General features: G+C 38.9%; 1 protein-coding gene across 2 annotated transcripts in view; it reads left to right on the top strand.

Annotated features, from left to right (window-relative positions):
* The window catches only part of LOC134214431 (uncharacterized), a 481,597-nt gene extending 467,552 nt beyond the window's left edge, over window positions 1-14,045 (top strand). For both annotated transcript variants that reach the window (XM_062693808.1, XM_062693807.1), the window contains exon 7: window positions 11,467-14,045. In XM_062693808.1, the coding sequence (XP_062549792.1) occupies window positions 11,467-11,943 (477 nt within the window). In that variant the 3' untranslated portion in view covers window positions 11,944-14,045. The remainder of the gene's footprint in view (window positions 1-11,466) is intronic.
* Window positions 14,046-19,469: the final 5,424 nt, after the last annotated feature.

The raw sequence follows: 19,469 nt of genomic DNA, 5'->3' as shown, positions 1-19,469 counted from the left end.
AATTACCTAGACCTATGACCTAGACTGCTTCGATTTAGCGCACTTGAAAAATTACCAAATTTAGATACAAAACAAAAATCCCAATTTATTTGTTTTCTTGCTGAAAGATGGCTCTGATTGGCTCGGATTATGTGTGGTGTCCTGCTACAAGTTTGACATTGCTCAGATTTGTCGTATCTTTGTCGTCAAAAATTATTCAGGGTTTGTTCAGAACTGAGGACAATCCCCTATTCATCCAGGCGATATTTCACGAATTCATCCAAAAGTTCATTCGGAAAATCCTACAGATTATTTTTTTCGTAAAAAATACCTCCAGTAGTTAATTCGGTTAGTTATTCAGAAATGATTCATTACAAAATTCCTCAAGGAATTTCTTTAAAAATCCTACAGAAAAAATCTAGAAAAACCTTTAGAAAAGCCTTAAAAAAATGTTTGGAAAAAAAATCCTTCAAAAATTCTGCTGAGATTTTTTTTAGAATCTCTTTCGAATTCCTTCCCGAGCAGGAGAAATTGGCTCAATAATACCTAATTATGTTATTGATACCATACTCTGTTATGAACTAGCCCTGCATAAAAGGTAAAATACCAAAGGAATAATACCAAAAATTAATATGCACAATACTTCAGGCATAACATATTCTGTTATAAAATTCTATTTCAATGCCAAATGCATAACAAATTATTATTCGTTTGGTATTGAAATACCTAAGCATGTTATGCCTCAAGTATTCTGCATATAAGTTTTTGGTATTATTTTTCGGTATTTTACCTCTTATGCAAGGCTACTTCATACCAATTTATGTTATCGAGGTCGTCGCTCCTGCTCGGGTTTAGCAATATTTTCAGAAATTCCTTCAAGTATTTCATCGGAAATTCTATTCCCTCGACTCCCGTAATTCCTTCGGACTATTTTTCAGGAATTTACGGACGAATTTCTAAAGGAATTTCGGAACGTATTTATTAAAGGAAGGTCCGACATTCTTGAATTTCTTTGGGTATTCCTCCAATAGTTCCTTTGGAATTTCCTCCAAGTATTCTTTTGACAGTTCCCCAAATTCCTTTGAAAATACATCAAGATATTCCCTATAGAATCAATGAAGGGATTAGGAATAAGGAATACTTGCGTCTTTCTGGAAAACCATCCGAACTTCTTTAAGGATAATTTATTTAAGAATTGGAAATTTCTTTAGGAATTCCTTTGAACTTTTTTAAGGAATTGCTTCAGCAATTATTGCAGTAATTTCTCAAGAAATTCCTACGGAATCTCTAGAAAGAAACTCTTGTTATTCCTTAAACATTTCTTAAGAACTTCATTCAGGAATTCTTTCGATTTATTTTAGGAATTTCTATTAAATTTTTTGCTATATTATTGCTCCTTTCAAGAGGCCTGGAAGCCTCCTTTCAAGAGGCCAGGAAGCCTCCTATCAAGAGGCCAGAAAGCCTCCTTTCAAGAGGCCAGGAAGCCTCCTTTCAAGAGGCCCGGAAGCCTCCTTTCAAGAGGCCCGGAAGCCGCCTTTAAGGAGCTCGGGAGTTTTCTTTTAAAAGGCCCGGAAGCCTCCTTTCAAGAGTCCCGGAAGCCTCCTTTCAAGAGGCCTGGAAGCCTCCTTTCAAGAGGCCTGGAAGCCTCCTTTCAAGAGGCCTGGAAGCCTCCTTTCAAGAGGCCAGGAAGCCTGCTATCAAGAGGCCAGGAAGCCTCCTTTCAAGAGGCCCGCAAGCCTCCTTTCAAGAGGCCCGGAAGCCTCCTTTCTAAAGTCTGGGAAGCTTCCTTTCAAAAGGCCTGGAGGCCTCATTTCAAGAGGCCAGGGAGCTTCCTTTCAAGACACCCGGAAGCCTTCTTTTGAGCGCCCGGAAGCCTCCTTCCAAAAAGTCCGGAAGTCGTTTTTAAGGGTCTCGAAAGCGTAAAAAACAAAAGTCAAAGATATAAAAAAAGTGCTGAAATATAATTTTGAACTGATATTCGCCAACCTTCACCGGGATATCAATCAGATTGATGACTTTGCCATTAAGAGAGGCAGCGACCAGCAAATGACCAGACCCACTCTATAGCAGCCAATGTCGATGATGAACATACCCAGAAAGAAGATTTGCAATCGAGCTGCGTGGAGATACGCACTAGTTACTCTGGAATGTACAGAAGAACTATATTCTTGTCAGGAGAAAGAAGGTGGAAATTTCCTTTCGGAAAAGGTTGGAGCAGACCTTTTTTGGTTCCTGATAAAAGCTCGCCTTCGGATATCCATAATTTCCACCGAGCTCGGTGGTCTACCGCTTCTGTCTTATAAGCAAGAGGTCGTGGGGTTAAGTCCAGGCTCTTCCTTTTTCTACTTTGTATTTTTATCTTAGTTCTTCCTATGTTTCTCGTTGCGTTGCGTTGCGTTGCGTTGCGTTGCGTTGCGTTGTAACAGAGTATTTCGTAGATTGCATACTGATAGCTGTCATGTATTTTCTTTAACTTTTTTTTTTTTTTTATTTATTTATTTGCCGTCAATCAAATGTAGACCAATTATACTTTGTACAATAAATACTTATTATCTAGTCTATGTGTACTTCACTCATTACCTAACTTGTCTAGAGAAGAACACTTTTTTTAGATTAGTTTTACTCATCGTTACATCAATTGTTTCACAATGTGCATTATAACATGTCATCATTCTATTTATTGGGCCATTTCTGCCATAGTTTGTTCTTTGATTATTGATATAAAATAGACTTCTATTTCTAAGTGGACGGATAGGGGCGTAAAATTAATATTTGCCAAAATTTCACTACTATCCACTCTTTTGTGCGATAATATCGTTCATGAAAGCTATCATTGAGAATTCCCTGCGTTTTTTGAGTTCTTCTAGGTTAATTAATAAACACCGTGATTCATAAGGAGGCAATGGTAGAGACGTCCACCCTAGTTTTCGGAGCGCAAAAAGTAAAAATTGTTTCTGAACTGATTCTATGCGGTTTACATGTGTTTCATGATACGGAGCCCAAACTACACTGCAGTATTCTAAATGAGGCCTAACATGTGCAACGTACAAAGTTTTGATTGTGTAAGGATCATTGAAATTATAACTGAATCTTTTGATAAAACTAAGCATGTTGCTTGCTTTATAGATAATATTATTATAGTGATCTATAAACGATAATTTGGAGTCCAGAATGATACCTAAATCTCTAATTAGTTTGCATCTTTCAACTGTTTTCTGACCTATGTATATTTGTTCTTGTGCCGTATTGATCTTTCTTGTAAACGAGATTGAATGGCACTTTTTATATTCAGTTGTAACAGATTTTCTTACACCATTTATAAAAATCGTTGATTTCATTTTTGAAACACTAGTAGATCAGATTGCTTATGTATTTCTAGAAAGAGTTTCATGTCATCTGCGTAAATTGAAACATTCAGGTAATTCAAAACATGATTCACATCGTTGACGAATAAGATGAATAACAATGGACCAAGGTGGGATCCTTGTGGTACTCCAGATGTAACCTTAACTTGTTTTGACAAACATCCATCAAATCTTACTCTCTGGGTTCTGCCAGTCAAATATGATTCAATCCATTTTATTAACCTGGGATTGAGGCCTAGCTTGGATAATTTGAAAAGTAAGAGAGAAATATCAACTCTGTCAAACGCCTTACTGAAATCAGTGTATAGAGCTTCAACATAATTTCCTCTATCTGAAGCGTTTATCGAAAATGATACAAATTGCAGCAAGTTAGTCGTTGTTGACCTTCCTTTAACAAAACCGTGCTGGTTACGGGTAATTAAACCTTGAACTTGTGTGAAGATTTTATTGTTAATAATGGATTCAAATAACTTAGGAATGCAAGACAATATAGCGATGCCACGGTAATTTTATTGTCAGACTTTCTGTCACTTTTCAAACTTGGTATCAAAAACGATTATTTCCAAGTAGAAGGAAGCGCATTATGTTTCAGTGACGAATCAAATAACCACCCCAACTGCTTATGGATTACTATTTGGGATTTAATAGCAACCCAATTGGGGGTCAAAAATGATAAAGCATGAAAGCTACCATTGCCGGCCACGCCCATCTTCTCTGTTACTAAGGAAGGGAAGGAAATGATGATATGACATCTACTTAACGAGAGGCCAGCGACTCACCGACGCCCTCATAGATGTCAAGGAGTTGGATGGTTGGTAGGGAATATAGTTTAGGAATATCATCATAAGCAAATGATATAATGCGTTTAAACAGACGTTGGGAGTGACCATGCAAAGTGAATTCTGTCACTCCATTGTTAATTGTCCTGGGATGGGGCGAAGCTATGAAACTTGCCCTGGCTACCCAAGTAGCACATGTCCCACATAGATTACTGCAACGGATATGCGACTAGATTTGGTCACTATCAAGTTGCAACAACCATTTTAGTCTGACTTGTGCTGCTCGGGTAATTAGCCTAGGTTTAAGCGCCATTGTTCGCTCTCTGAAACGAGAAAGAATATAAAATATATTAATTTGCCCGTTCCCTTATGCGATCCCAATTGAAATTATGTACTCATATTAATATATGCCCTTAGTAATAAGCGAAAACCAATATGTAACTTTACAATCACAGAAAATTTTATCGAGAAAATAGGAATATTGAGGAAAGCCAATAACAGTCAACAGTTGGTTGAATCAAAGTTAGTTGTATTCGGAAATTACTCCATCGAAACATCGGATCAACCTATTGCTTCAAACTTATTGTGAATGAAGCTGTCACATTTACGTATGATTCATAAACGAATTTATTTTTGATCATCACCGTTTTTAACGGCATTACACGAAGCAATGTGAGCTATCTCTTATGTGATGATATTCCTATCTCATATTATGGGGACTTTTTTATTGATTCAATCTTGATTTTCTAGTACCTATTTGGCACGTGATTAAAATAATTTTGCTTAGATTTCCAAGAATGAAACTCTACATCAACACACTATGTTCAATGAAAGTATGATATCCCATAATTTTCCTCAATATCACACTTACAATTTTATTTATTTTTTAACCTTCTGTCTGTGCTCAAAAAAACTTACGTTGTCTGTGCTCTGGGGTCAAATTGACCCCAAATTGAAATTGCTATAACTTTTTTAATGCTTGGCCAATTTTGGATTTTTGGGGCTGTTTCGAAAGATGATTAAATTATCTTTCAGGTCGTTACAAAGATTAACTATTGGTGGGCGGGTACATTGCGGGAGGGTTTTAGTGAACAAGGGTATTAAACCAGTGATTTTTTATGATTATTTTACTTATATCCGAAAATCCTACCCATTTTGAACTGCACCTTTTTTAAAAAGGTTATGCAGGAAGGCATGTGCTCTGGCATGAGGCGTTGATAAGTTTAGAACTCGGCCGCCAGGTGGAGGTATATTTGAATTCATTATTTTGGACTACTTAAGATATTCCGATATATAGAATTCTCCTCAGTGTAAATATTCTTATCGCACAAATTCAAAAATTGGAAGACGTACTCATTATATTGAGCACCGCTTTGTAGTGCTAGACATCCTGAACAATGTTGCCGAATACAACTTGAGTGTAGATATGATCTCAAGCTAAAGCAATATTTCATATATGCAAGAATATTGCAAGTCCGCTAGCGCCGCCTATTTGTAAATTTCCTAATTATTCATTTCGTCACATGACAGTCCATTCCCACCAGACGAACTTTATTAAAGACGTCATCTTTACAAATTTCAAATTTGTGCGATAAGAATATTTACAATGAGGAAAATTCCATATATCGGAATTACTTGAGTAGTCTAAAGTAATGAATTCAAATATACCGCCACCTAGCGACCAAGCTCTAAACTAATCAATGCCTCATATCAAAGCACACGCCTTCCTGCATAACCTTTTTGAAAAGGTGTAGTTCAAAATGGGTAACATTTTCAGATATAAGTAAAATAAGCATGAAAAATCACTATTTTTGTACCCTTTTTACGAAAACCCCTCCTCGCGATGTACCCGCCCACCTATAGTCAATCTTTGGTAACGACCTGAAAGATGATTAAATTATCTTTCGAAACAGCCCCAAAAATCCAAAATTGGCAAAGCATTATAAAAGTTATAGCAATTTCAATTTGGGGTCAATTTGACCCCAGAGCACAGACAACGTAATTTTTTTTGAAAAAAGTACACTGTAGCGCATATTTTCAAGATTTTTGAAGTGAATTTGCAGATCTCGGCGAGTTTTACCAAACTACCAAAAATTAGGAGAATCGGTTGAAAATTAAAAAAATGGCAGCCATTCAAAGTGGCCTGGGGTCATATTGACCCCAGAGCACAGACAAAAGGTTAAGGATTTAGCTGTGATATGATGATATGATGAATAATATCTAAAATGCATGTCCTATCTTATAAAGTCTTAAGCAGTCTCTTATAAAAGTTATGTTTTCGCTCATCCATTCCCATGAATAAGCATGCCATTTATATTGATGAATGGAGTGAATTGGAGATTTTTGCGGCGTGGTTCAGATATCGGATTGTGCAGACATGTTTTTACTTAAAATTAATCTGCACGGTTTTTTAAAGTAAAAATCACGCTACCAATTACCCAGACAACACTCTTACCCTAGCAGCACATTTATCTATCGATTCGGTTGCATCTACTTCTAACTGACTAGGCATTCATATAGCAGTCACAAACTCTGGTCTATGAGAGGTGTGCGGCTTAGGTTTAGTTTATGAGTGCAAAAGCTAATGGTAATGAAGACTTACCTTTTCACTGATGGAGGAGGAGCACACATCTTACCAAATTTACTTTATTTGAGAATGGAACGTCATTGTTACCGTCATCCCTGTCGTACATCAGGCCTGTTACTAACATCGGATTGGAAAGCTGCCCCGTCAAACGTTCAAATGTCCGGCATTCTTCATGTCTAGTCCACTGTATGCATGACTGCATTTGCTTCATGTGGATGGTCCCTGCTATGGAAGGCTTGGATTTTAACTAAATAAGTTTGATATCCTTGTCTTGATCAACCATCTGCAGCAAGCTTCCCGTAGAACGCTTTTTATTACTTTTGATAAAAAAAACTCAAAATACAACTATTCTTCATTATCAAGAAGAAAAATTTCACTGTCAGAAAAAATACGTCTACTTCCGACCTTCGTCTACTACGATCCTCTTAGTTCTTCCTATGTTTCTCGTTGTACTAAAACGATTCCTACTGTTATAACCTTCCACACAATCCCAAAACCTCCCGTGGCACCTATCCACAGTATTCGCAAGGACGTGGCCAGGACAGATCTCGACTATTGGAGAGTGCATTGCTTCCATCTAAGAGATAGTAATTAGTCCCAAATCAATATATGTGGTAACAGATGAAAGTGATGCTACTCTCATACAATAGTCTACGAATTTGTGCGAATTGCTCAATGATAATGCTAATGCTCTCCGATATCCCTAAATTCCGCACTATTAAAACAACTTCTAGTGATATTTAGTTTATTTGGGGTCTGCTTCCTCCATCAACTCACATTGCACTGGTGGAAGATTGTCTCCGCATTTGTTGCATGTAATAGATCCTGGTGTGGTGTCATGATCGTACTGAAAGCGGTTGAGGCACTGGGTGACATCGTCACAAAATGGCTTGTATTTGTGTCATTCCACCGCGGTACTGACTACCGCCTTGATATCTTTAAGGTACTTCATGGCGATGGATCCGTGTTCTAGGTGCACGAGATACAGCTAGTCTCGATACTTCAGACTTGTATTATGTCGAGCGATCTAAAGGATGTTCGTTAGCTTCAGTCCACAGTCCTCCAGTTCGGCTTTAAGCTCCTCCTCCTTGATGTCATCCAATCAATTCTTCCAACAAAATTTCCGGAATCAATGCAGCAGAAATTTGGTATGGATTTACTGAAAGGAAGGATTCCTGGAAGGATTTCCGGAGAAATTCACAAAGTCCTTTCCAGAGATTTTCCCGAAGGAATCGATGAACGAATGACGTAATTTTCTAAATTATTCCTTGATTGAATTCCTGGAGGAGTTCCCGGAATAATTTCTGAAGGATTGCATACTTCCAGAAATATTTAATTCAATTTAATGAGAAATTCCTCAAAGATTTTGGGAAGGCATTCCCAAGACAATTTCTGTAGGAATTCCTGAAGGATTTTTTAGGTATTACCGAAGAATTTTTCAAATAAATTTTAAAGAAATTCCTATAGAAAAGGAAATTTCCTTCCTAAAAAAAAATCTTTTAGAATTCGTAAAGAATTCGGGTCACTGAGGAAATTTTCGAAATTTCTTTAGATTTTTTTTTAAAGTTCAAAGGAACATTTTGAGGAATATCCAAAGGAATTGCTTGGTTTGTTTCCGAAGTTATTTCGGGAGGATTTTCCAAAGAAATCCCTGGAGGAAATTTGGAAAGAATTCTCGAAGGAATATCAAAAGAAATTCTTGAAGAAATTGGTTGCTTTGTGCATTTCGTTAAGAGTTTGCACGAAAATTTCTAAGGAAATTCCTGAAATTTTGTCCTAGAATTGTAAAAAGAATTATTGGAGGAAATTTCGGAGGATTCACAGCAGAATGGAATTGAATGGAATTTCCGATGGTATCGGGAAGACTTCTTGGAAGAATTTTTGAAATTATTCTTGAAATTTATTTCCTAAAGAAATATTTTAGATATTTACGAAAAAATGTCCCTGAAGCAAATTCCCAATGAATTCTTGAGGAAATCCGTAGAATTCTGGACAGTAGTAAAACCCGGTTTTGACATTGCTTGATAAAAAATCCCCCAAAATGTCGAGATTTCAGTCTATTCATTATCATACTTCTTTTGATACTCTCTTTCAGGAATTGGAAGTTTTTGGAAAAACATTCCAAAGAGTTTCTTTTCAATAAATTACTGAATAATTTCTAGATGATAAAATGCAATTAAAATTACTTTATATTTGAAATTGCCTGACATTTTTTTAATTGATTTATCGCTTGATTGATTAATCTCTCCAATTATTGTTCTTACTACTAACGCCAAATTATAAATTAACCAATTACGCAAATGCTGATGCCCCTAACATTACCAAGTCTCTGGCTCTGATTATGTTGTCGTATCCCAAAGAAGTACGCCGATGCGAGCCTTGCAAAAGTCGTCAATAAACTGAAAGTATGGTTTTCTCAAACAAAATCAATTCTCGAAACCTCACGTCGTCACCTATAGTAACCCTTGTTGCCATACCAAACTGCAGCACGATGATTGTGCAACATAACAATTCCAAACCGTACTAGATTGTGGGACACATTGGGGACTTGTAGGGGGGAAGTGTCATAAATGTAAAATTAAAGCAATTTATATCTAGAGCGATGGAATCTTTTTGAATTGGATAACAGCTACTGAATACTACATCCTTCTCCTTCTGTACTCCATAAATCTTGAAATATAGGATTTTTTTGTTCAAATTTCATTCCATTGGAATAGCTAAATATTCAGTTCGATATCAATCTGTTTCCAAATCGTCATCAAATCCAATTTTCAATCAGTACTCTTTCAAAAGCATTTTTTGTCAACGCTATGCTCAAGCTCAACCTTTAAAACTACGATACGCATCCAAAATCAAAATAAGGTCATATTTGAAACACAATTCATTTTAGTTTTTCTCTAGTTTACTTATTTATGTCACAACTTCTAAATCTGGTCTTAGATTCCAATATATTAATCCCCGAGTAGCATAATTTAGACCGATTGGGTTGCAACAACTCATATATGACGGGATTTGGTCGTACTTAAGTGACAGCAACTCTTTTATGACAGATTTGCTGCTCTGGTCCTAACTCATGTCAATTCCAATTTCCAATTCCAAAATCAATAAATAAAATGATCTTGTGATTCCCAACAATAGATTCATTTGGCAAAATGTGGAATAAGATTCTCACAAATCTCATATCTAAATTAACTCATTGACTCATTCATAAAATCTCCCAATGATCTCCAATCTACAAATTCAAACTTATAATCCGAACGATAGATCAATGGCATAAACAATATAGTGATTTCTATGTTTGTATTCCAGTCTCTCTCGACCTAATATCCACTCGTTGTTTCCTATTACAGTCCCAAAATTCTATACGAATCCCTATATTTGAATATAGATTTCAAATTAACTATTTCCAATGTAGGTCCTAATTGTAAAATCTATTGGAAACTTTTTTTTTTACGGTTCACATTGTTATTATCTTCGAGCCGAAACGAGTTCACTTACTCATTTTTATTTTAACAAGATTCAAAATCTGACACATTCCAGATAATGTTGCTATCGCACGGCCCCGGTCATCTGCTTACTACAGAAACTTTTATGTCTCATCTCGGAGTCCTGCTCGCTCCGGAATCATTTTTATTAGGAAAAATTGAACCATCAGAGTCCTGCTCGCTCCGGAAACTTTTTTTTGTGCAAACCTCGGAGACCTGCTCGCTCCGGAAACTTTTTTTTTAAGCCTCGGAGACCTGCTCGCTCCGGAATCATTCTTAGCTTAATAAAAATTGCACCCTCGGAGTCCTGCTCGCTCCGGAAACTTTTTTTTGTGCAAACCTCGGAGACCTGCTCGCTCCGGAAACTTTTTTTTTAAGCCTCGGAGACCTGCTCGCTCTGGAAACTTTTCTTTTTTTGCAAACCTCGGAGTCCTGCTCGCTCCGGAATATATATTGTTTTCAAGTATAAAATGGAAAACAAAGAAAGATCATACTTACTAATTACCAAATTTGCACTTCCATGGATGTGGCAAGCATCCATTTTAAGTGCACCTACCAACTGCGTCATGTCGTATCCCAAAGAAGTCCGCCGATGCGAGCGTTGCAAAAGTCGTCAATAAACTGAAAGTATGGTTTTCTCAAACAAAATCAATTCTCGAAACCTCACGTCGTCACCCATAGCAACCCTCGTTGCCATACCAAACTGCAGCACGATGATTGTGCAACATAACAATTCCAAACCGTACTAGATTGTGGGACACATTGGGGACTTGCAATTCAAGTAGAATTTGTGTCATAAATGTAAAATTAAAGTTGATATATTTATATCTAGAGCGATGGAATCTTTTTGAATTGGATAACAGCTACTGAATACTACATATGTATGCTGTCAAATTGACAGTTTGACATTGCTTAGATTTGTCGTATCTATTCAAGGTGGCCCACAACCGAAGACATTCCCCCAAATCTTTAAGGACAAACCTCTTTGAATCGAAAACTAAATTCACTTGCGTTTCCACCACTCAATAAGGATCCAACGCACAACTGTCATTTTTATTGTTTTACGCATCCTTCGACGCAGCAAAACTAGATTGAAAGGATGTCAGTTGTGCGATTTTTGCGTATTGATTTTGGCTTTTATATTTTGGCATTTGGTCCACTTTAATAAAGTTTTACAAAATCGCTTTTGCCATGATGAGCGGGAAGCGGTTTGCAATTACATGAATGATATCCTTCCTAACATGACTTTCCGTTTTCTTCCCTCATTCCAGCTAACCACCGGTCAACTGCAATCGCAACAGCAGCAACAATCCTCCTCCAGCATATCGACCGTTTCGTCCGCTATGGCTACCGGAGGAGGGCCCTCGTCCGCCCTCTCGTCTGTGGTGTCCGTCGGCAACAGCGGGAGTCTCCTTTCGTCCAGCGCCCCGCTCCAACAGCCCACTCTACCCCCGGATGCACCTCGTTTCCCACCGGCCATCTCGGTTCAACGTCTAGCACCACAAGTTCAACGCCAAATCCGCGAAACGCAGGAACTGATCAAGGACTCCTGCTCGCAGCTGTACTCCACCGGCTACGGCAGCCCGGGGCCACCTCCGATGGCCCCGCTCCGGACTAATGCGTCGGCAGCGGCTAACGCAGTGGCGGCCGCTCGAGCGGCGGCAGCTGCGGCCGCCTCGGTTAACCGGCGAGCTGCGGCAGCACCCACGACAACGCTGGAGGCGCAGTATTCGCAGGAACTTTCGTGATATCTAGAACAGTAGTGAAAATTTTATTTGTAATTGAAAGTACGGATATTTTTTTAACAAGCTAATTGTACCCGAATGCGAATTCGTTTGTTAAGTCGTTTTAAAAAAAAGTGCCAATTTGCCACCACGTGTGGCAGCTTGGATTGAGCCGTTTGTAAAAATATTTCCGGATTTGAGTTTTAGCAAGTCTTATAGAGTATATAATAGAGGATTATAGATTTTATTCGCACGCAGCGCACTTCAGAGGAATAGTATGTAGGAGAAATAGTTTCAGGATGCGATTGATTTCCATATGACATGTTGTTAAAAAGCAAGAGCAAAAATGTACGTTCTATAGAGCAGAGTCGGTATAGCTTTATTTTCAAAATTGTATACAAGCCTGATTCAAGTAACCACTAAATATGTCAGATTTTGATGCCATTTGCATCTTCCAAAAGGAATTTTTAAATAATTCTAAAGAAATCAATTGCACCATGAACTCAAATTCGAAATTTCATTATTATACTGTTAATAATTCTACAGAATCATGAGAAAACATGTTTATTTCAATCATTTTCAGTAGTTTAACAAAGATGATGATGATGATAATTTAGAGATTATGAATCGTGTGATGAATCTAGTCGATTTTTTAACCATAGTAGTGTTCATAACTATACAGTGACGTACAAAACAATAAGATATCTAAATATCTAGGTATCTTTTTACAAAATATTCAAAATATATCACGACCAGCTGGTATGTATTATCTACTAGAAATCTGACCATCTCATATTTGGCTATATGGAAAAATAGAAAACTTAACATGGCTTACTTCAGTGTAGTCTGCATTCGCCTTAAAATATTCTGCGTCTTGGAAGAACGTTCTTATTGAAACCAGACCCAATGCTCTTTTGAGTAATTTCTTAATGTTTAAAATTTAAAATTGCCAAATTATCAATAATTAGCATATGTGGAAAAAAATACCATGGCAAACAGTAATTCTAAAACAGTTTTCTAGCATTAGAATCAATTTTAGTCACATGTTTGTATGAAATTCGGCAAACCATCTTATTGCTTTGTACGTCAAACCCATCCCAAAATCTCATTTCGAACTTCGTTAAACAAAAACAGATGTGGTTCCTATCGAAATTTAATCCCAATATGTCCAATAATAATCACCGACATACTTCACTATCCCACGGCCATGGTCGTGTGCCACCACCATCCATTCATGGGACGGGAACGTTCAATTTGCTATCGCTAACCGAATTGGGTGTCGGCTACTCCCCACCATGGCGTTACCGAGCCGGAAAATCCGCATCGGAAAAGTTTGACCGTACAATTTGTCCTCACCAAGGGATCAGCAGAGACATTGAATGAGAGCGACCCACAGGCAGATGACAACAGATGTGTGTGTGTGTGTGTGTGCGCTGGTGACGCGATGGTAAAGTAATTAATTTCAACTCGGATGTGTATCCGAATCCGGTGTACTGCGGTGACCGATGACGCCAGTGGAGCTCTCAATCACTCTATTTACCTACATTGGGATGGGACCTAGTTTCCAGGTGCCGATGATGTGATGCGTCACTTGGGGTGCCTGGTCGGTATGGAAAAGGATTATGTTTACGCATAAAACGAGCGTGGGTAATTATATCAAGGGGAAATTTGGACTATGCAGATTTGTGGGCCAACCTTTGAAATATTGATGAAATTTGCGAAGCCAATTAATTTTGAAACTGGATTGGGCTACTGCCTACACGCGACAGGTTCTGCACAACTATTGGCTTCAGCGCTTTATTCTATCGAATATAAAAGACCTGAAACAAGGTGATAAAATATTATCCAACTAATCTGTTAGCAAGGAACTGGCTAATTTCCTTTCACTCATGTAGATATGTAGAAGAAAGTGCTTCAGAGTGGAACGGTTCCGGAACAGTCTTTATGGCAAGTTAATTTGATTAGGTGTGTTCTCAATTTTAGAAGTTTCTATCAACAATCGAGTTCTAAGAAAAACGGATAACTTATTTTGTAGCCAAACCTGGCGAAAGATCGACGAGCACGGGCAACAGCAACAGCAGCAATCACACCAACAGCACCAGAGCAACGCGCGCGCAAATGACCATAACGACGGGGGTAAAGATGAGCACAACGGGGACGGTTTCGAAGAACTTCCACGGTACTTGTTCGTTTTTTGCGATTGAAAAGTACACCGAATTTAGTTCTATACACTTTCTTGTGTCGAGGTTTATTCGATCGATATCGAAATCTAACTGGCTAGACCAGCTCAGTTCTCCCTACATATCTATCTGCTAGGCAAAACAACGATCGGCTAGGTACCGATTCAAATAATGAGAAGTGTTATAAACTGAGTTACGAGGGATTCATATTTATGTTGGCTGTATAGAGTTCTAAATTCTAATTACACATACGGATTTCAATTTGCAGTATTGCAATGTGTGCGGCCTATTTCTGCCGAACGAACTATCACGGGGTGTGCTGTCTAAAGGCCGGCGCACAATGGATCCGGAAGGCAATCCGGAAATTTGACAGCTAGTTTGAATACATGCAGTCAAACGTAGCAACGCACAATGCATCCGGAATGAGTTTGCGGATTGTACTAAACGCAAAGTAAACCGCAAACCTGTCCGCACCATTTGAACAATCTCAAACTTTGCGGACAGGCTTGCGTCAAATAAATAAACAAATAACGAGAAAATGATGATGATGACTTTTCAGGGGAAATTGTAAGGAACTTCCATACGAAATTGCGAGGAATTTGAACGGGAAATGGAAGGAATTTCGTCGGGCATTTGTAAGAAATTTCCATTAGCATTTGATAGGGATTTCCATCGTAAATTGTTAGGAATTTCCATAGGAAAATGTATGAACTTCCATAGAAATTATTTAAATAATACCGATGGCAAATTACAAGGGATCTCTATTGAAAATAGAAAGGAATCTCTAAGGAAAATTAAATGGAATTTTTATAGGAAATTGTAAGAAATTTCCATGAGAAACTGTTATGGGATTTTTCATGAAAAAAATTGAGGAATGTCCATGGAAAACCATGAACAGAGAGGAACTTCCATGAGAAACCATGGAGAATTGTATGGAATTTCCATTGAAATTTCTAGAGGAATTTCTATAAGATCATTTGAGGGATTTCAATCGGCAAACTGCTAGTAAATTTGTGACGCATTTCAATGGAATTTGTAAGGAATATCCATGAGGAACTGTTGGGAATCTTCTTCTTCTTCTTACTGGCATTACATCCCCACATTGGGAGAGAGCCGCCTCGCAGCTTAGTGTTCATTAAGCACTTCCACAGTTATTAACTGCGAGGTTTCTAAGCCAGGTTACCATTTTTGCATTCGTATATCATGAGGCTAACACGATGATACTTTTATGCCCAGAGAAGTCGAGACAATTTCCAATCCGAAAATTGCCTAGACCGGCACCGGGAATCGAACCCAGCCACCCTCAGCATGGTCTTGCTTTGTAGCCGCGCGTCTTACCGCACGGCTAAGGAGGGAATATCAACAGTAAATTGTTAAAAGTGCTATTCAAAGAAATTTCCATGGCAAATTGTGAACGTAATTGTAAGAAAATTAAAAAAAAAAAAGTTCCTCCAGGAATTCCTCCGGAAGTTCCTCCAGGAATTCCTCCGGAAGTTCCTCCAGGAATTCCTCCGGAAGTTCCTCCAGGAATTCCTCCGGAAGTTCCTCCAGGAATTCCTCCGGAAGTTTCTCCAGGAATTCCTCCGGAAGTTCCTCCAGGAATTCCTCCGGAAGTTCCTCCAGGAATTCCTCCAGAAGTTCCTCCAGGAATTCCTCCGGAAGTACCTCCAGGAATTCCTCCAGAAGTTCGTCCAGGAATTCCTCCGGAAGTTCCGTCCAGGAATTCCTGAAAAAACTTGGAAGGAAACTGAAGGAAATTTCGGAAGAAATTCTGAAGGAACTTGAGGAGGAATTCCTGGAGGACCTTCTGGGGGAACTTCCCGAGGAATTCTTGGTGGAACTTCCGGAGGAATTCCTGGGGGAACTTCCGGAGGAATTCCTGGAGGAACTTCCAGAAGAATTTATGGAGGAACTTCCGGAGGAATTCCTGGAGGAACTTCCGGAGGAATTCCTGGAGGAACTTCCGGAGGAATTCCTGGAGGAACTTCCGGAGGAATTCCTGGAGGAACTTCCGGAGGAATTCCTGGAGGAACTTCCGGAGGGATTCCTGGAGGAACTTCCGGAGGGATTCCTGGAGGAACTTCCGGAGGGATTCCTGGAGGAACTTCCGGAGGGATTCCTGGAGGAACTTCCGGAGGAATTCCTGGAGGAACTTCCGTAGGAATTTCTGAAGAAACTTCCGTAGGAATTCCTGGAGGAACTTCCGGAGAATTTCGTGGAATAACTTTCGGAGGAATTCCTGGAGGAACTTTCAGAGGAATTCCTGGAGGAACTTTCAGAGGAAATCCTCAAGGAACTTCCGGAGGAAATGCTGAAGGAACTTCCGGAGAAATTCCTGGAGGAACTTCCGGAGAAATTTCTGGAGAAACTTCCGGATGATTTCCTAGAGGAATTTTCGGAGCATTTTCCGAATGTTTTTCTGTAGAAATTTCCGCAAGAATTCCTGTTCAAATCTGGAGGGATCCCTGTAGAAACTTCGGAAGAAATTTTTGAGGAATTTATAGAGGAATTGCTGGAAGAACTTCCGGAGGAATTTCTGGGGGAATTTCCGGAGGAATCTTGGAGGAACTTTTGAAAATTTCTTTAGGATTCTTTATAAAAACTTCCGAAGTTATTGTTTGTGGCATTTCGGGGGGAATTCCTGGAGAAACTTCGTGGGGTGGGGGTGGCTGGTGACTGCTGGAGCAACTTCCAAAGGAAATATTTGAAGATTTTCTGGGGGAATTCTTGGAGGCAGTTCCAGGGGAATTCCTGGATGGTTTCCCTGAGGATTTTTTTGAGGAATTTTCGAATCCGAATGATTTTTTGTATTTTTTTATAAATTGGATGAATTTGCGGAGGAATTCATAGGATATTTCTGAGGAATTCGTGGAGTAACTTTCGGAATCCTTAAGGAACTCTCGCATAAATTCCTGAAGGAAGTACCGGAGGTATTCGTGGAGGATCTTCCTGAGTTTCAGCAGAAATTTCCGGAGAATTTCCTGCAGGGACTTCTTGAAGGAACATTCCCGGGAATTATTGAAGGAACTTCCCGGAGAATTTCTGGAAAAACTTCCGGAGAATTTCCTGAAGAAAAGTCCGGAGAAATTCCAGACAGAACTTCCGGAAAAATTCCTGGAGGAACTCCTGAGGAATTCTTGGAGGACCTTCCTGAGGAACTTCCGGAGGAATTCCTGAAGGAACTTCCGGAGGAATTCCTCAATGAACTTCCAGAAGAATTATTGAAAGAATTTCGGAAGAAATCCTGAAAGAACTTGTGGAAGATGTCCCGAAGAAACTTCCGGAAGAATTTCTGAAGGAAATTTTGGAAGAAATTCTGGAGGAACTTCCGGAAGATTTTGTGGAGGAAATTTCGGAGGAATTTCTGGAGGAACTTCCGGAGAAATTCCTGGAGGAACTTCCGGAGAAATTCTTGAAGGAACTTCCGGATGATTTTCCAGAGGAATTTTCAGAGCAATTTCCGTATGTTTTTTTTGTAGAAATTTCCGAAAGAATTCCTGTACAAATTTCTGGAGGATTCCCTGTAGAAGCTTCGGAAGTAACTTTTGAGGAATTTATAGGAGAATTCCTGGAAGAACTTCCGAAGGAATTTCTGGAGGAATTTCCGGAGGAATCCTGGAGGAACTTTGAAAATTTCTGTAGGATTTTTTATAAAAACTTCCGAAGTTATTGTTTGTAGCATTTCGGGGAATTCAGGAGAAACTTCGTGGGGTGGGGGATGTCTGGTGACTGCTGGAGCAACTTCCGGAGGAAATATTTGCAAAATTTCTGGGGAATGATTGGAGGCAGTTCCAGGGGAATTCCTGGATGGTTTCCCGGAGGATTTTGTAGAGGAATTTTCGGAGGATTTTTGGAATGATTTTTTGTAATTTTTCATAAATTTCTGGAGGAATTCCTGGAAGAACTTCCGGATGAATTTCTGGAGGAATTTGCGGAGGAATTTCCGGAGGAACTTACGAAAATTCCTGAAGGATTTAAAAAAAAACTTCCGAAGTCAATTTTTGAGGAATTTCTGGGGAAATTCCTGGAGGTACTTGCAGGAGAATTACTGAAGAAACTTTGGGGGGAACTGTTGGAGAAACTTCCAAAGGAATGCCTGGGGGAGCTTCGGGAGGATATCTCATAGGAACTTCCGGAGGAAATTCTGGAGGAACTCCCGGAAGAATTCCTGGAAGAGCTTCCGAAGCAATTCCTAGAGGAACTTCCGAAGCAATTCCTGGATGAACTTCCAGAGCAATCCTTGGAGGATCTTCCGGAACATTTCCTGGGGGAAATTTTGGAGTTTCTGGAAGAACATCCTGAGGAATTCCTAGTGGATTTTTCGTAGGATTTTCCGAATGTTATTTTGTAATAACTTCCGAAGGAATTCCTGTAGAAATTTCTAGAGGACTTCCTATAAAAACTTCTAAAGGAAATTTTTTGAGTAATTTTTGGAAAATTCCTGAAGAAACTTCCAGAAGAATTCTTGGTGAAACTTCCCGACGTATTCTTGAAGGAATTTCCGAAGAAAATTTTAAATAAACTATTTATAATTCATGTGGATATTTTGTAGGCATTTCTAGAGGAATTCTTAGTGGAACTTCTAGAAGAATTTACGGAGAAACTTCTGAATAAACTCTCGGAGGAATTTCTGGAGAAAGCTTCAGAAGAACATCTTGAGGTACTTTCGGAGGAAGTCTAGGAGGATTTTATGAAGGAGTTCCTAAAGAAGCTCTCGGAGGAATTTCTCAAAAAAATCCTGTAATGACTTGTGGGGAAACTTGCCTAGGAAACACCTGAATCAATCACGATTTTTAATGAACCTCCATCCTCCAATGTCCAAAAATTCAGTTGTGATTCTCCTTCAAATTTTCTGAATACTTTAATAACTTGTCTAATTAAATATAAGCTCAAAATCTCGAGCGCCAGAGATACATATATCCATTCCGTAATAACTTATTTGGAACCCAACAGCGACAAATAAATGTTAACTGATTAACTGTCAAAAACCGTATGCATTGTGGGTTGCTTATCCGTTTTGCGTACGTTTTGTATTTTAGTACAAAACGTATCAAACGGATAGCAATACGCAAACTCAAACGCAAACGCAACGTATCCATTGTGCTCCAGCCTTAATCGCGCGTGCGACTCCGTTTGTTGTCGACGAGGAAAGGGGCAAAGTCATGGCCTGCTATTTACTAGTTAGTGTTAGCAACCAAACCGTTATACGATAGTTGCATATCTGTCATCAATGCACTCTAAAAGTGGATTGCCCAACTCCTAATATATCTCACCCTCACATTCCCCTTCTTCTCTCACTAAAAAAGAGAAAAAAAACCATTGACTTATGATTTTCATAAACAACTATTTACATCGCATTTTTTTCTAATT

The sequence above is a fragment of the Armigeres subalbatus genome, chromosome 2 (genome assembly GCF_024139115.2).
Source record: "Armigeres subalbatus isolate Guangzhou_Male chromosome 2, GZ_Asu_2, whole genome shotgun sequence".
NCBI lineage: Eukaryota > Metazoa > Arthropoda > Insecta > Diptera > Culicidae > Armigeres > Armigeres subalbatus.
This window is presented reverse-complemented; position numbering and strand designations above follow the sequence as displayed.